Genomic DNA, 14,402 nt, shown 5'->3' with positions numbered 1-14,402 from the left:
CTGTACAGGCACTACTTGGTCTGCGCTCCTGACCTACAGTGACCAAGACAGCTATGCACATCTATTAACTGTCAAAGAAGTTGGAAGATATATCAGTAACAGAGTTAGGATGGGTGCGGTGGAGAACTGGAAAGGAAGAATAGAAGTGCAAGAGAGCCAGCAGTTGGCAGGCTGAATCCTCAGGGCTGTTTACTTGGCAGCCCTCCCCCTGTAAGGAGGTCAGAGCCATCTCAGGTTGCAGAAAGAGGAATTTGCTCACGGATGTCATCGCGCTGATTGCTGCAGCCAGCTTCTGGTTAGCTCTTGCGTTCACACATTCCGAAGGTAGGCTCGGTTGTCCTCTCATTGCAGACTTCTCTTATTAGCAATGGATGTAATTCCTAGGCGTTGCTTCTACATCACACCCTCTTGGTAGGAGTAAGAGGTGAGGCAGAAACTTCCAATTCTGGCTTTATCTTTTGGTCACACTGCACGACATCTCCAGTCCTTCTCCCCTGCCCAGAAATTTGACTGTTGCTCTCTTTAGTTAGGTTGATGTAACAGATGCAAAGTTGTAACTGCTGGGCACAGATATTCAATCACCATTATTTGAACGATCGGGTGACCTGGCTTTATGTTTTTCCCTAAGACTATTTTCCTTAGGATTACAGGCTAGCCAGACCCTTGAACCGCGCTGTTGCTGTGATGCCCACCAGCAGCCTGGGTGGCTGGATAGCACCTGGCACTGCCACTTTGCTGGAGTGCTGGATCTGGAGAGCGGTCAAAACAAACAGGGATGTAGCTGAGGGCATTCAGGATGTCTGGAGCTGCCTGCCAAGTTAGGGTCGTGGCTGGGGTCAAAATGTGAAGGTTTATCTACTGTTCTCCATTCACAGACGGTGATGCCTTCATCCAAAGAAGAACCACCACAAGTCTGACAGGCTTCAGGAAGTGAGAGCGTCATCTTTTGTGTGTGGGCTTTTTTATTTATTATTATTTTTTTTTTTTTTCTGACACAAAAGTGTCTTCCAAAGGTCAGGGCTCTGTTTCTTGTAAGCTCTGAGTCATGGGAGGGTAGAGAGCAGAAAATGAGAGACTCTTTTCTGAGGGCAACAGTTTTTTCTGTGGAACTCTAGTCTGGGCAAACAGTTGAAAAATACTAAACAGAACTCTGTTAACTCTGTTCAGTTCCAACAAAGAAAAAGGTAAATATCACCATAGCCAGTTGTCCTATATATTCACATTCTTTTGGTGAAGGTCAACCCACAGACAGTTCTAGAACGTGCTAAATATTGTCCTTTAAAGTCTGTGACTTTGTAGCTTAGTGAGTAGAAGGAAGTTTCTTTGGAAGCTTCTTAACAGTGTTGCAACATGTCAGCTTTTATTTCTGCCAAATGGTGAGGCAAGATGTTCTGGGCACCCTCCACCAGATTTAAGATCCAGTAGAGCCATGCATGAATACTTTCTACTGTGTTGTTCAGAGATGCTTGAAAAATGCACCTTTGCTTTGCTTCATGATGAGGATGAGGGTCCTTGGTGATGAGGAGGATGAAGAAGGGCTAAATGCAGGGGCTTTTAACAAAATTACGAGGCTGTTTAAAATCTGAGTGGTCCTTTGAAATAAGGACCATTTGTGCCACGTCTCTGTAGGGATTTCCAACCCAGGAATTCATAAATATGGAGGCAACAGATTTCAGAGTATATTTTTGCTTTCTTGCCCCATCCGTTGTCACCGTGAAACAACTGAATTATGCTTAAACTGAAGCATAAATAACAATAAACATCTTGACGGTTGGAGTCTATGTAGTAAAGGGCTTTCTTCTAATTCCAGAATGGACTGAGCTGAGCTGGAGCCTTTCTGACTTCAACCTCCGTTGATCTCATCTAGTTGACTGCATTCTCCTTACAAACACGAGCATGGTGTATATAATGAATGTGTCATGAATCCAGGCTGCTCCCTTTAACGCTGTTAACTGACTGCCATCAGTAGGCTTAACTGTGTGAGCTGTAGCAGTGGCAGCTGCTGGCCTGCTGACAATCATGTGGGTATGCCAGCTGAGAGTTACCAGTAGCCCCGCAGGTCAGTGCCCACAGATGCACAAACACATGCTGCTTGTGCTGTACAGCCTTCACAACTCCGAGGACACCATTCCAGTTCGCTGTACAGAATACAGTCCCTATATCTGCTATTTGTTGTTCACTTCTCAGTTTCAGAGGGACCGGCTGTATCTGCTTTTGGACTGTCAACCAGCAGAGCACAGCTGCAAAGTTAGGCTAACAAATTTGGCAGATTTGTTTAAAATGTGTAAACTGGACTTGGATTTTATTTCATGGAAGTATTTTCACTGAGCCTAGGTTTTTTAAAAGGTACCTTCTGGGTGTATGGTGTCTGGCCAGCTTACCTTACACAGCTATACACTATTTTCTCAAAACAGAGGTGAGAAGCTACTGCCTGGAGTAGCCAAGATGACCAACAATAGGTGCAGGAATGGAGGAGTGAGAAAAACTGTAGTGAGCTGATCCCCCGGGACTTTTTTCCAGCTAAGTCATTTGCATGGAAGAAGGGTGCTCCCAGATATTTGATAACAGGCAGCCTTTAACCCACTTAGGAAACATTCTGAAGATGCTGAAAGTGATTTTTAAAGAAGGAGGTGTTGGTTTAGGACTGCACAGATTGAAATCTGGGGATTTCTTTTTTGACTTCATTACAAGCAGACAGTAGGATGGCAGTTTTAGAAAGTGCCCTGTTGATATTTTTGTAAGTCAGAGTTTTGGATGTTGAGTTGCGTTCCTTTTGGCCACATTATGTGTTACTTTGGTTTCTCAGATGGAGTGATGGTATGTGTAACCCATAGGTATCACCTGAGCAGCCATGGGCTAGCCCTAGCTAAACTACTTTCCCAGTTACAGAATGACTCAATGGCATTTGGCTGTGGCTGGATTCGTAGTGGCAGTGTTCAAGGAAAACAGTAAGTCCATGAAATAAAGGTGGAGCACTCTGTGTTTTGCTTGAAAACTGACTGATGATGTTGCATTCTTTAAGCCTTGGAGTAGCATTCACGTTATGTAGAGTTTCATTGACACAATCTTGATGGAAGTTATGTACCTCTGTGTGTAACTCGATGCAATCCACCATCCTGTGCATGTATCTCTGTACATTTTCCTTTCAGCAGAGGTGAAAGATGGCTGGCTACAAGTGTGCTGGTTATCAGAGCCCTCCCTGCTGCCTGCCCCAGCAGCCTGACAAGCTGCTCTGCTTTTGCATTCCTCAGGTGATGAGGGGAAGAGGAAGGGCAGGCCGAAAAGGATTTGGTTTTCACCCCACCCTTAAGTGCTATGTGTGGTAATGCTCTCTATGGCCTGATTTTGCACTCCTCTTTACTAACTGTTTTCAAAAATCCGTCGCTCTCTACCTGAAAGGCCTCAGTTTTCTATCAATTAGTATGTTCTAGAGTCTTCAGGAAAAACTGTTGAAATCCAGGTTTGCTGGGTAGTGGATAAGGAACTGGGTGAAGTTGTGTAGCCTAGAACGTGGAGAGAATCAGACTAGAAAATTGCAGTGGTTCATGCCTGAATTGAAAGTTGTCAAATATACATTTGGTTTTGGTCTATCAAATAAGTTTTGTTCCACGCTGGGCTGTGAGTGCTACATTTCCTGAAGCACTGGACATCTTTGTTCTGCGTGCTGTACGTATCGGTCACAGGTGCCACTGAAAACACCAGGGCTTCTGGTATACAGTCAACTGTAGTTCTGTTTACAAGGAGCAGTGTGAACAACTCTTGAAGTGATTCTGATGCTTAAGTGACGAGTCCCAGTCTCCCAGCTAGAATGTTGCATCCTGGGGACTTCAGAGGAAAACTGAGAGCTTGCAAAACTCGGAGCTCCCATGGGTTATTTGAGATGTGGGAAGTAGACCTCACAGTGTGAAGGACAGGCTGCGTGATTTTAATGACCTTTCCCCACTTTTCCAACCTGCATTGGCAGCAGAGTCTTCAGTCTTGCTTTGTTTGTGCATTCCTGAAGTGTCTGCCCTACACACTGATTGTGGCATTTGACTCCCCAGTAGCACAGCCTGTCCACCCTTTTCCTGTGACCTTTCAAGGGACTTTCAGCTCTCAGCCCCCGCATCCCAAAGCACGCGGGGCCAGAGGAGTCTGCACCAGTGAGAGGGTTGACTCGTAGCAAACAGGAAGGCAGAGACATAATTGGCAAAGTGCTTTTGGGCCGGAAAATGCAGAAACACTGTGATTCTGTTTGTAAAAAAAAAAAAAAAAAAAAAAAGACGAGATCAGGATCCAGACCTTGCATGTGAGAGAGGATGTTGTAGGTCAGGGGAATTAAAGCCTTACCATAGTAGTGCTTTTATTGTTTTACAGCTGGATTAGCAGTTGAAACAAGAAGCCCAAATGTCAGCAGTTGTGTTGTTAAACAGCAGTGTGAGGATGAGGTCTCTCTCCCTTGTGTACTGCAGCTCATGTAACACCAAGCAGTTGTCTCAGGGCTGAGCGTGAGGACAGGATGGGAGTCAGCTCCTTCAGGTGTCAGGTTAAGGAACGAGTGGAATGGAGGCATGTGCCTTCCAGTCTTTCTGAAGTTTACATTAAAAACCCTTCCAGTTCCATTGTTTGGTAAAGTTCTGATTTCTTTTTTTTTTTTTAATACTTGCAGGATTTGTGTTGTGAGGGTGTTTGGACTTGTATGTAATTTTGCACTCAGATAGGAGCTTCTCCTAATGTGTCCCTGCTGACTCGAATAGTCCAGTTCTGTAGAAGTTAGTAATCTCACCCTGATGAGGAGACAAGATGTATCTGGATTCTGGAAACTTGGAAGATTTTCCAGATCTTCTAGTTCAAATATGAGTTTTGAAATGACATGTTAGAAATATTTGCTGTCTATTGAGCTGCTGTTAGGAGAAAGCTGAATATTACTCAGAATGAACGTGAAGTCTACTTACTTCTTAATTAGATTTTCTTCCTTTTTATAATAATAAGTACTCCAAGTGAATTTGTTGCTTAAGAGCTGGATTAATTGCGCTGGTGTGAATCACCAGTAGGAGAAAAGCAGTACAGGCTGGGGCTGGAAGCATCTGGAGGTGGAAGACCTGTAAAAGGGGTAATCAAATTAACTTCTGTGCTTGTCCAGCCTTAGTTTTCAAAAAATCCTACCAGAAAGGAGGCAGCTGGTCATCTCCGTGTCTTTAGTTTACATACCTGGTATATAGGAAATGGGGATAAACCATTGTAATTTTTTACAGCAGTTGCTCTCATGGCCCCACATAGCCTAGTGGGGCTCAAGATGCAAGTGTCCGTGTCCCCTTTTCAGCCCTTTCAGCCATTCAGTCGCATGCAGTTTGTCTTAACTGTCAGGGAAACTGCAATAGGTTGAACTGTGAGTTAGCCAAGGGATACACTACTTACATAAGTAATGAGACCATTTGGGATTGCTGTTCAGAATACATTTTGTGTAATCATAACATCATAAAACCTCCTGACAATCTGTGAGGTAATAAGGGTAACGTGAAACTAACAGCAGCTTAGAACATTCAACAGGAGAATAGTAACTCTTGAAGGAATAATGTTTACTTTAAAGATAAATGCAACTATTAAGAAGTAATTCCAGATGTGTGGTTATGGCAGAATCTTAGTGATTAGTCTTAGCCCATATAGTGGATTACATTTTTGCATTTGAAAGGAGCCAGTGAATTTTTTAAAAATGAATTCATTCTTCAGATGGTCTGAATAAAATTACTTATTTTCTATTATCTGAGAAACAAACAGAGCAGAATCTACTTTATTTATGAAAGTAAATACAAGAGGTCTGACCCTTGGCTATTGTCTTTGAAAACTATCTGAGAAAAAACTTTTCTGGTAGCTGGTTCTTTCTTGAAGTCATTTATTCTTTTTTGAAGATAACGCCAAGCCCTGCACTCCCAAATTATGCAATCTATTTTAAAGAATGCTTTGAAATGAAATGGTTTCATCCCTGTACTCTCATAAGATCATCTGGTATTGTGTCAACTCAGCAGAAGGCAATAATGTGTTATAGTTCAACAATGAAGACAGAAGACTTCAGTTACAAAATCTTTTTGCATCATGACAGGTCTGTGCCGAGTGCTTTGGGGACTGGAGTAATTGCACGCTCCTTATTAGTTCACCTATCCCTGCAATTGCCTGCTAAAGTTTCCAAGGCCTTGGTGCATACAGTGTGGTCACGTAAGCTGAGGACATGGACTAGGTGAGAAATCCCACTGCGTATTTTCTGCTTTCGTGCCCTGTGTAGAGGCTGTTTAGTGTCTGCCTGAATTGTAATGAGGTTTGGACCAGCCATTTCTGGAATGCCTGGTTACCAGTCTGCTTGTTGTTCTTCGTATTCTTCGTATTCTGAGGGTGGGTTGGTTTGGAGTCTTCCCTATTAAGACTGCTCAGGATATTGGCAGCTGAAAGTCATATTACATTTGATCTCCATAGAAAACACTGTTCCTTTATTAGGTTGGTATTCTAACTTAAAGCCAGGCTGGGATGTTTAAATTACAGAAGTTGTAAGTAAGCTGGAGTGCAGGCTTTCTTCTGTCCATGTGCTTCCACCCTGCAGTATGTATTCCATAGTGATTTCCCACAAGGGTGTTAGTAGGCACTTTTCACATGAGTGGAGAGTGCTGCAGTAAGCTAATAGTAAACAGTGCAGCCCCTCTTGCTTTGTGCTGACTGATCTCTGTTGAGATCATCAGGCAGTGGAAGTGCAACCAAATAAATTACAGCGGTTCAGTGCGAGTAACATGTCAGGCTTAAAAAACATATGGATGCATATGAGTAATACATATATATGTTACACGGGCATAACTTTTCATCATATGTCTTTCAAGTGCAGAGCTAGTTTTGTGGTGTCAGATCACATATGAGGTTATTAATAGTGAACGTGGCTACATCAAGAACTCCAGAAAAAAGTTTTTCCCTGTAGAGCAGCTGCAGACAGTGGCGTTGTTTCCATCTGTCAAATAGGCCAACTTAAAAACAAAACTCGGTATTTCAGCTCAGTCCAACTGCAGGAGTTGCAGTTCAGCAGTGAGCAGTGTGGAGGTTTCTGCCAGAGCTTGTGTTTGGCTCCTCACGCTGCTCCCTGCAGCACTGGGCCTTGGGCTGGACCACAGCTGCCGCAGGTCTCCTAAGAGGAACAGATTTCAGCATGAACTTAGGGCTGTGATGGCATGTTATGTACTTGGCTTTACTTTGGAAGAATGCCTGGTGGTTTATTTCATTTAGAATTCAGTTGTGGTATCTTCATCTCATCACTGAAGGGCTTTGCTGCAAGGTACTTATTTTTATCAGTGCACTGCATGTCTTCTACATCTCCTTGCTGTGGCTGTTTGTTCAGTTGGCATCTGAGAGAAGAGAGCTTGTGTTGGCTAGTGGAAACAAATATTACTTTTAATGTAACAGCTTTACAGAGCACAAAAATGCAAGTTTTCTAACCTATACGTGTGGGTAACAGGCCCGTTTCGTGCTCAGTTTATTAAGTTGGAAGGTACTCCTGAAGGCCATGTGGTTCAATTCCCCTGCACTGAGCAGGGACATCCACGGCTCCATCCGTGCTCAGAGCCCTGTCTGGCCTGACCTTGGCTGTCTGCAGGGATGGAGCACCTCCACCTCTTTGGGCAGCCTGTGCCACTGACTTTACTTGTGCCAGTGCCTTACTGTCAAAAACTTCTTCCTTATACCCAGTCTAAATCTCCCCTCTTTTAGTTATAAACCATTTCCCCTTGTCCTGCCACACAAGTCCCTCTAAAGACTCTATCCCCTTCCTTCTTACAGCCCCTTCAGATACTGAAGACCACTCTCAGGTCTCCCGGATCCTTCCCTTCTCCGGGCTGCCCAGCCCAGCTCTCTCAGCCTGTCAATGGCTTACAGCATCTCTATTGAACTAGCACGTGGTTGCACACAGTTTTTAGGGCCACTGCTTTTATTTTTGTGGTTTGAGCTGCTGCTTTTTCAGGGCACATCGCCTTCTCTATCGAGTGATTATGGATGCAGACGGTTGGAAAGGCTGGGCCCGGCGCTACGTAATAGCCTGACTCCGCTCGTTGTTTATAGCAGGGTTACTGCACGGGTTTAATTGGAATTAACCCTGATTTCTGCCTGCGTGCAGGAATCAATAGGAGGCTTTTGTCCAAGCTGGGGGCTGGATCGGGATCAGCGCGCGAGCGCCGTGCAGAAAAGCGCCTGGTGCCGGTGGGTCTAATCCCGTCCCTTTCTTCGCTCCATCCCTTTGTTTACGAGCGGCGGCCCAATCCCGTCGGAGCCGTTCAGCCCACAAAGAGCCCGCGGTCACGGCTGTGCTGGAAGGTGTCGGGCCGGCAGGGGGCAGCACGTCGCCGCCTCCTCGGGCCGCCGCCCCTGGCTCCGCGCCCGCCTCTGCGGGGCCTCCGCTGCGAGCTCGGGCCGCCGCCACCTGCCGCCGGGGAGGGCGGGGCGGGGGGAAGCGGCGCGGTCCGCCATGGTGATGGCGCTGCGCGGGAAGCGCGAGGCCTGGCTCCGCACTGAGGCGAAAGGTGCGGTGTTGGTGGAGCTCCGTGCCGTGACCCGCTGTCTGCTCGGCTACTTTAAACATCGCAGTGGCAACGGCGGGAGTGAGAGCAGAAGGAAATAAACAGCTTAGCAGCCATTTATAGCATCCCTCCTCTTCCCCTAGAGGAGGTGTTAGGCTGTCTTACACCTGCACTGCGGATGAGTACGTGCACGTTCCAGTCAGAAAGCAGCGCAAGCGTGCTAGCACGGTCTGCTGCATGGAGCAACTCGTGTGGGGAGCTGTGCTGGTCGGGGGTCAGAGCCCTGCTGTGTGTGTGACGGGCTGGCTGAAATCGTGCATGCATTCCCAGAAGCAGACACACAGCATGTGTGCAAGAAATGTTGCTTCAGGTCTGTGTTAAAAGGCTTCTGCTGGTCAAATGCTTATGCAGCTACAGTGACCTGAAAGGAGGCTGTGTGAGGCAGGGTCGACCTCTGCTCCCAGGGAACGGCCGTAGGACGAGAGGGGATGGCCTCACGTTGTGCCAGGGGAGGTTCGGGTTGGCTGTTAGCAATGATTCCTTCTCCAGAAGTGATTCTGCACTGCCACAGCTGCCCAGGGAGTGGTGGGGTCACCTGGAGGTGTCCCAGAGCCGTGGGGATGTGGCACTGAGGGACGTGGGCTGGGGGTTGGACTGGATGATCCCAGTGGATTTTTTCCACCTTTATGATTCTGTGATTCTTAAGCATGTAGATTTTTTTTTTTTTGTCAGAATTTTCACTGTTTTGTTAAAGTGTTGAGGTTTTCTTTGCACTTGAGGATTTTCTTAGCTGACTTGCTTGTGTGACCGTATGCTTCAGCCAACAGTCATGGGTCTATAAGAGACAGGCTGCTCTTGAAAATGGCAATTATTTCATGTATGCTCCACTTCCATTGTGTGGAGTCCAACATGACAGTTCTGCAAATGTCTATGCATAGAATCACAGAATTGTTGGAAAGGACCCTTAAAGGCCATCTGGTCCAACTCCCCTGCAACGATCAGGGACATCTACAGCTCCATCAGTGCTCAGAGCCCCATCCAGCCTGATTTTGAGTGTCTCCAAGGATGGGGCCTGCACAGCATCTCTTCAATCTCTTGAAGTTTTGCTTTTATAAATAAGCAATAAGCCATAAGAACATTACTACTTACTTCCATGTTGTCTAAATCCATCACACTATTATATACTTTTGTTTTACAGAGGATTTTAAGAAGAATCTGATGCTGAGAATAGATTAAGAGGACTCAGGATGACGACAACAGTAGCGACAGATTACGACAACATTGAAATCCAGCAGCAGTACAGTGATGTCAACAACCGCTGGGATGTCGATGACTGGGACAATGAAAATAGTTCTGCTCGACTGTTTGAACGCTCTCGCATCAAGGCCCTCGCTGGTAAGTGCTCATCACATAGGCAAAACTCTGATATACTGTATGCAAGTGGTAGTATAGGATAGTCTGTCTTCAGTGCTGTGCCTTGTTGGTAAACTAGAGCTGAAATTTTCCTGAGGACAAATGCAGTTGGACTGAAAGATTTTTGATATTTATTCCTTCCATTGACATCAGTAGGATATGATGGTCTTATATTGTTTTTGAGGAGCATGTGCTCATATATGATGTCTCATTAAAAAAAAAAAAAAAGTGCTAGAAATCTTGTTTAATCTGTTCCTGAAACTACTCTGCTAGATTTTGCTGGCTGTTAAGTGCAGTATATGTTGTTGAAAGTATAACATTCCCAGTATTCTCTGAAGGTTCACATAGGTAGCCATCTGTTTTACTCTAAATGGGCCCTTCAGAGGTGTTGATGTTCTTTCAGTCAGACCAGATGACTTCAGTGATATGACATAATTAACACTGATTTTCTCTGGCAACAAATGACAACAGTGCTCTACTTGCATACCCTAATGTAAGTTTCTGGATATCAAAATTCCTGATGGATAAGATACCAGTAGCTATTCTATCTTCCTATTAACTTTCCAAATAAATTGCTTGAAATGTCAATTCTAACCAAAATCATTTAATTTTTTGGAAGATGTATGTGCTTTTTTATGTTATAAATAAGCTCTTCTTTGTGTAAGAAATTTCTGTCGCTTTTGAAATCTGATTTCACTGTAGTATTATATTTAGAATATGTTAATTATTAATATTTAGAGTATTTCACTATCGTAATATATTTAGAATTTTGAATTACTAGCGTAATACACAATTTATTACTCTCATCAGACATTAAATGTTTGGGTTGTGTGTTTACATTGTTTTGGTTGGTTGTCTGTGATTGGTAATGACATCAGTTTGTAAGAAAAGAAAACTTGAAGGATAACAAAAATCTGCTTCATTTAGAGATATTCAGAGCATCTCACCTGTCCTGAAATGGAGGAATGTGGTAGTTGGTGATGGTTGTTATTTAGTAACTAAAGCTGAAGCTATTATTTTTTTTCCCAAGAAGCAGAGCTTCTGTAGTATGTGCTGTCATCTACTGAGTTACTCTTATGAGCAGAGAAATGACATTTGAGCGGCTCTGCTTTTCCTTAAAACATCTGACTATTGCGTATTGAAGTTGTACATTAACCAAATTTGTTTATGCAACGAGGAGATTATGTCATGTCCTCTCAGCTCTCAGGCATTACCCTGCAAAGCAATTTTTTATGCATTCTGTAAATGATTTCCTGACTCTTATGGTAGTGTGCCCACATTCCTGACCTCTGAACAAAATGCCTCGGTGGTGTGGGACATACTGTAAGCATGGAAGCAGCTCAAAATCTGCTGAGCTTTCCACTGTTGAAATTTTAGTTACAGAGACTGTTTTAAACCCAACATTTTCTAACAAGTTGAAGCAGGTTTATTAAGTTTGCTGTTACTGAGACAAAGGTATCATGTGTTTAATCTGTGATTCCAATGAGACTGTCTGAAGCGTGGCGTACCCTTTCTCCTATTCTTGCCAGCTGGGGGAATGCATTAGATGCAGAACACCTTTGTGTGCCAGGCTCAAGGCAGGATCAAATTTGGAGCTGAGTAACAGGGAAATGAAATAGTTCATGCAGGTGGGCAAAGAGCAGATCGTGTAACGTTTGTTGAGGGAAGTATCTGTATCAGCTTAATTGAACTGCTTGCAGAAAGGGTGTGTGTTAGTTAGGTTTTACTGTCTTAAGAAGACTTGTTAAATACACAGCAGCTCATCACAGTGTGAATTTGCAGTTACAGGTAAAATGCAAGACTTGGGATGGGGCTGTGCAAAGTGGGGTCAGAAGTATCCTGATAAATATTTCTGAGAGGAGACTGGTGTAAACTGGCCTAAAACAAGAAGAATCTTGACCTGAGTTTTGTAGTATGACCTCATTTAAGGATAAACTGTGTTTCACTCCTGCAGCGTTGGCAGATGTGAGCTGTATTACGTTCTTGGTGTGTGGAAGTGCTTTGGTAGAAATCTCACTCGCAGGATTCAGGCCCCACATCTTGCTCTTACTGCTGTCTGTTGTTGCACTTAATTTTACAGCAAGCAAAGCTTCCCACCTGAGTAATGAATAATAAACATGAAACTCTTGCTTCAGGAGGTAATGCAAGGAAAGTACTTGAATTATTTAGTCAGCCTAGAACAAATACCAATTTCAAAGCAAATAACTTTGTTGAAGATCTGATTCAGAGCTATATATAACCATTGTCGTAGAGTATGATGCATTTTCTTTTTTATAACTTTGTGCACGACTGTTTTAGTTTGATGTGCTTCCTGCCTGCAGTTCTGTACCTTTAGTGTTGATAATACTGCGTGCTGCCGAAACACGCAGCATACTGCACTGCTGCAGCACTGCTTGAAATCCTAATGATGATGCAGGGAGAGAGGAATGAGGACGGGCTTATGTTGCACATCGGAGGTTACAGTTAAAGACTAAGCAGTGTTACTTCTGGCACCATTCAACATATGTTTTCTGGTGGATAATCTTTCCTTGTGTCTCCCCAGAAGGGCAGGTGCTTCATGTTGTAAGCACTAGGGAATTGACTCTCAGCCTGGAGCTGGGATCCTAATTATTTTTCTCGTGTAGTCTTTGACCCTTTGAGACAGACTCCTTTTGAGGTGTCTCGTAATTCAGCTGCCTGTCACTGGATCAGACACAGTAATCACTGCGTGAAAGCCTGGGCTTGTCTGTGCCATCATTTCTTTAATGGGCAGATTTCACCACTCTCTGAGGCAGAAGTGGTCATGCACCATCTGCAGGGCCCAAAGTCTCTGAAGAACAACCAAGTCCAGTCTGACTTAAAAGGACGGTGGTTCTCAGCATCATCCAACACCCTGAGTCCCAAGGCAGCCATTTTAGACTGGCTATCTTCTGACAACAGCACTTTTCTTTACAGAGGTTATTATTTTCTTTCCAGAGGTAACTGCCTGGTGGAGTCCAGCTCTTTCTTTTAGTATGTCTTCTTTTTCTTTAACTGACGAGGCAAATCAAAACACCGTCCCTGTCGTGCGTGTTCTGAAACACACGTGTAGCATTATCTCCTTATCCTAGTACAAGAGGTTTCAAAATAAAAAGCTCTTTATTCCCCCATTGATAAGATGCCAGAGTATAACTGCCACAAGCATTTTATGCTGCCTAATGACTACGTATTCAATGTGAAACTTTTTTGTTGGTGCAAGCATCTTCTGTCCACATTCTTCATCAAGCTGTGAAATGCCTTTTCTGTAAAGCTTCCATCTTGTATTGATTCTAGTTTACTGTAATTCAAATGAAGCTTACTTCCTTTACCTTAAAGGCAAAGGATGGAGAGCAGGTAAGCAAGAAGTGCGTTCTGAGCCAGAACTTGACATTCTGTTTGGCCCCATCTTCTAGCAGGATGGTGAAATATTTAAAGAGCAGTGCAGGAGATGGTGGTCAGAATAATCTATGGTCAGAACAATGTGTTGGAGAAAAGCTTAGTTAAAGCAGGTAGGATAAATAGTGATAGTGAAGCATTAATATCAGCACAGCAGCTAACTGATATTATCAAAGAGGTCTGTACACTGTGAGTACCATAATGCTAATGATGGATTCTGTTTAAAACAAAGAAAATTGCCTTGGAACTCAGCTTTCAATCAGAATTCAGATTCGAAGATATACAACCAGATTGACTGCCATTCACGTTGAACTCACTCACTGTGCAACCAATATGGGAAGAGGGTAACTGATCTCTACTTTGTAAATTAAGAAACCCTACTGTAGGAAATCATCTTTCACCTGTCCTTGTTCTCCTGGTTCTTCAGAAGGTCTTGCTGGAAGACCAGGTAATTCTACCTGCTCTGTAGAAGCCAAAAAGATATCATGTTTGTGCAAAATTCTTCATTCACAAACCTCAGGTGTTGGGTTTCGGCCATCAAGGACCATTAGCTAACAAGATTTGCTGTGCAGCACCTTGGCTCTCAGAGCTCTTATGAAAGTCTCCAGAAACTGTTCAATTGTTCAGCAGAATTTTTCACACTCCTTCTGGAACTGTGACATTCAGGTGTGCTGTGCTCACTATCTCAGATGATTTCACCATCTCAGATGAATTAAGAATCGTCCTCCAGAACTTTCCCTTTCTTCAGTTAATTAATTCAATATTAAAAAAGTCTTTGCTTTTCCGCTTTTCATCTGTATTTTGTCCTTTTGTCATCTATGTTCATCTGAGTGACCAGAAGGTCTGTGACTCAGCTGTCTGGTATATGAATGAAAAATAGTTTCAAAGTTGATGAAATAACAGAGGCGTATCTCCTTAGGGCAGAGCAGGGGATACTGTATGTTCCTTTTACAGCTCCACCTAGCTTACTGTGCATAGGTCAGAACACTTTATAGTTTTGCACTTCATGGTGTTCATGAGCCTCATAGGGGAACACAGGTAAAAAGACTGCTCTTGGAGTAGAGCTTTCCTTAG

At 43.8% G+C, this 14,402-nt stretch overlaps 1 protein-coding gene across 1 annotated transcript in view; it reads left to right on the top strand.

Moving 5' to 3' along the window:
- Window positions 1-14,402, top strand: part of SPTBN1 (spectrin beta, non-erythrocytic 1) — a 123,086-nt gene that overhangs the window by 23,240 nt on the left and 85,444 nt on the right. The window contains exon 2 of the mRNA XM_085218589.1: window positions 9,721-9,917. Coding sequence (XP_085074715.1) covers window positions 9,770-9,917 — 148 coding nt within the window. The 5' untranslated portion in view covers window positions 9,721-9,769. The remainder of the gene's footprint in view (window positions 1-9,720; window positions 9,918-14,402) is intronic.

The sequence above is a fragment of the Meleagris gallopavo genome, chromosome 2, assembly GCF_905368555.1.
Source record: "Meleagris gallopavo chromosome 2, MGAL_WU_HG_1.1, whole genome shotgun sequence".
NCBI lineage: Eukaryota > Metazoa > Chordata > Aves > Galliformes > Phasianidae > Meleagris > Meleagris gallopavo.
This window is presented reverse-complemented; position numbering and strand designations above follow the sequence as displayed.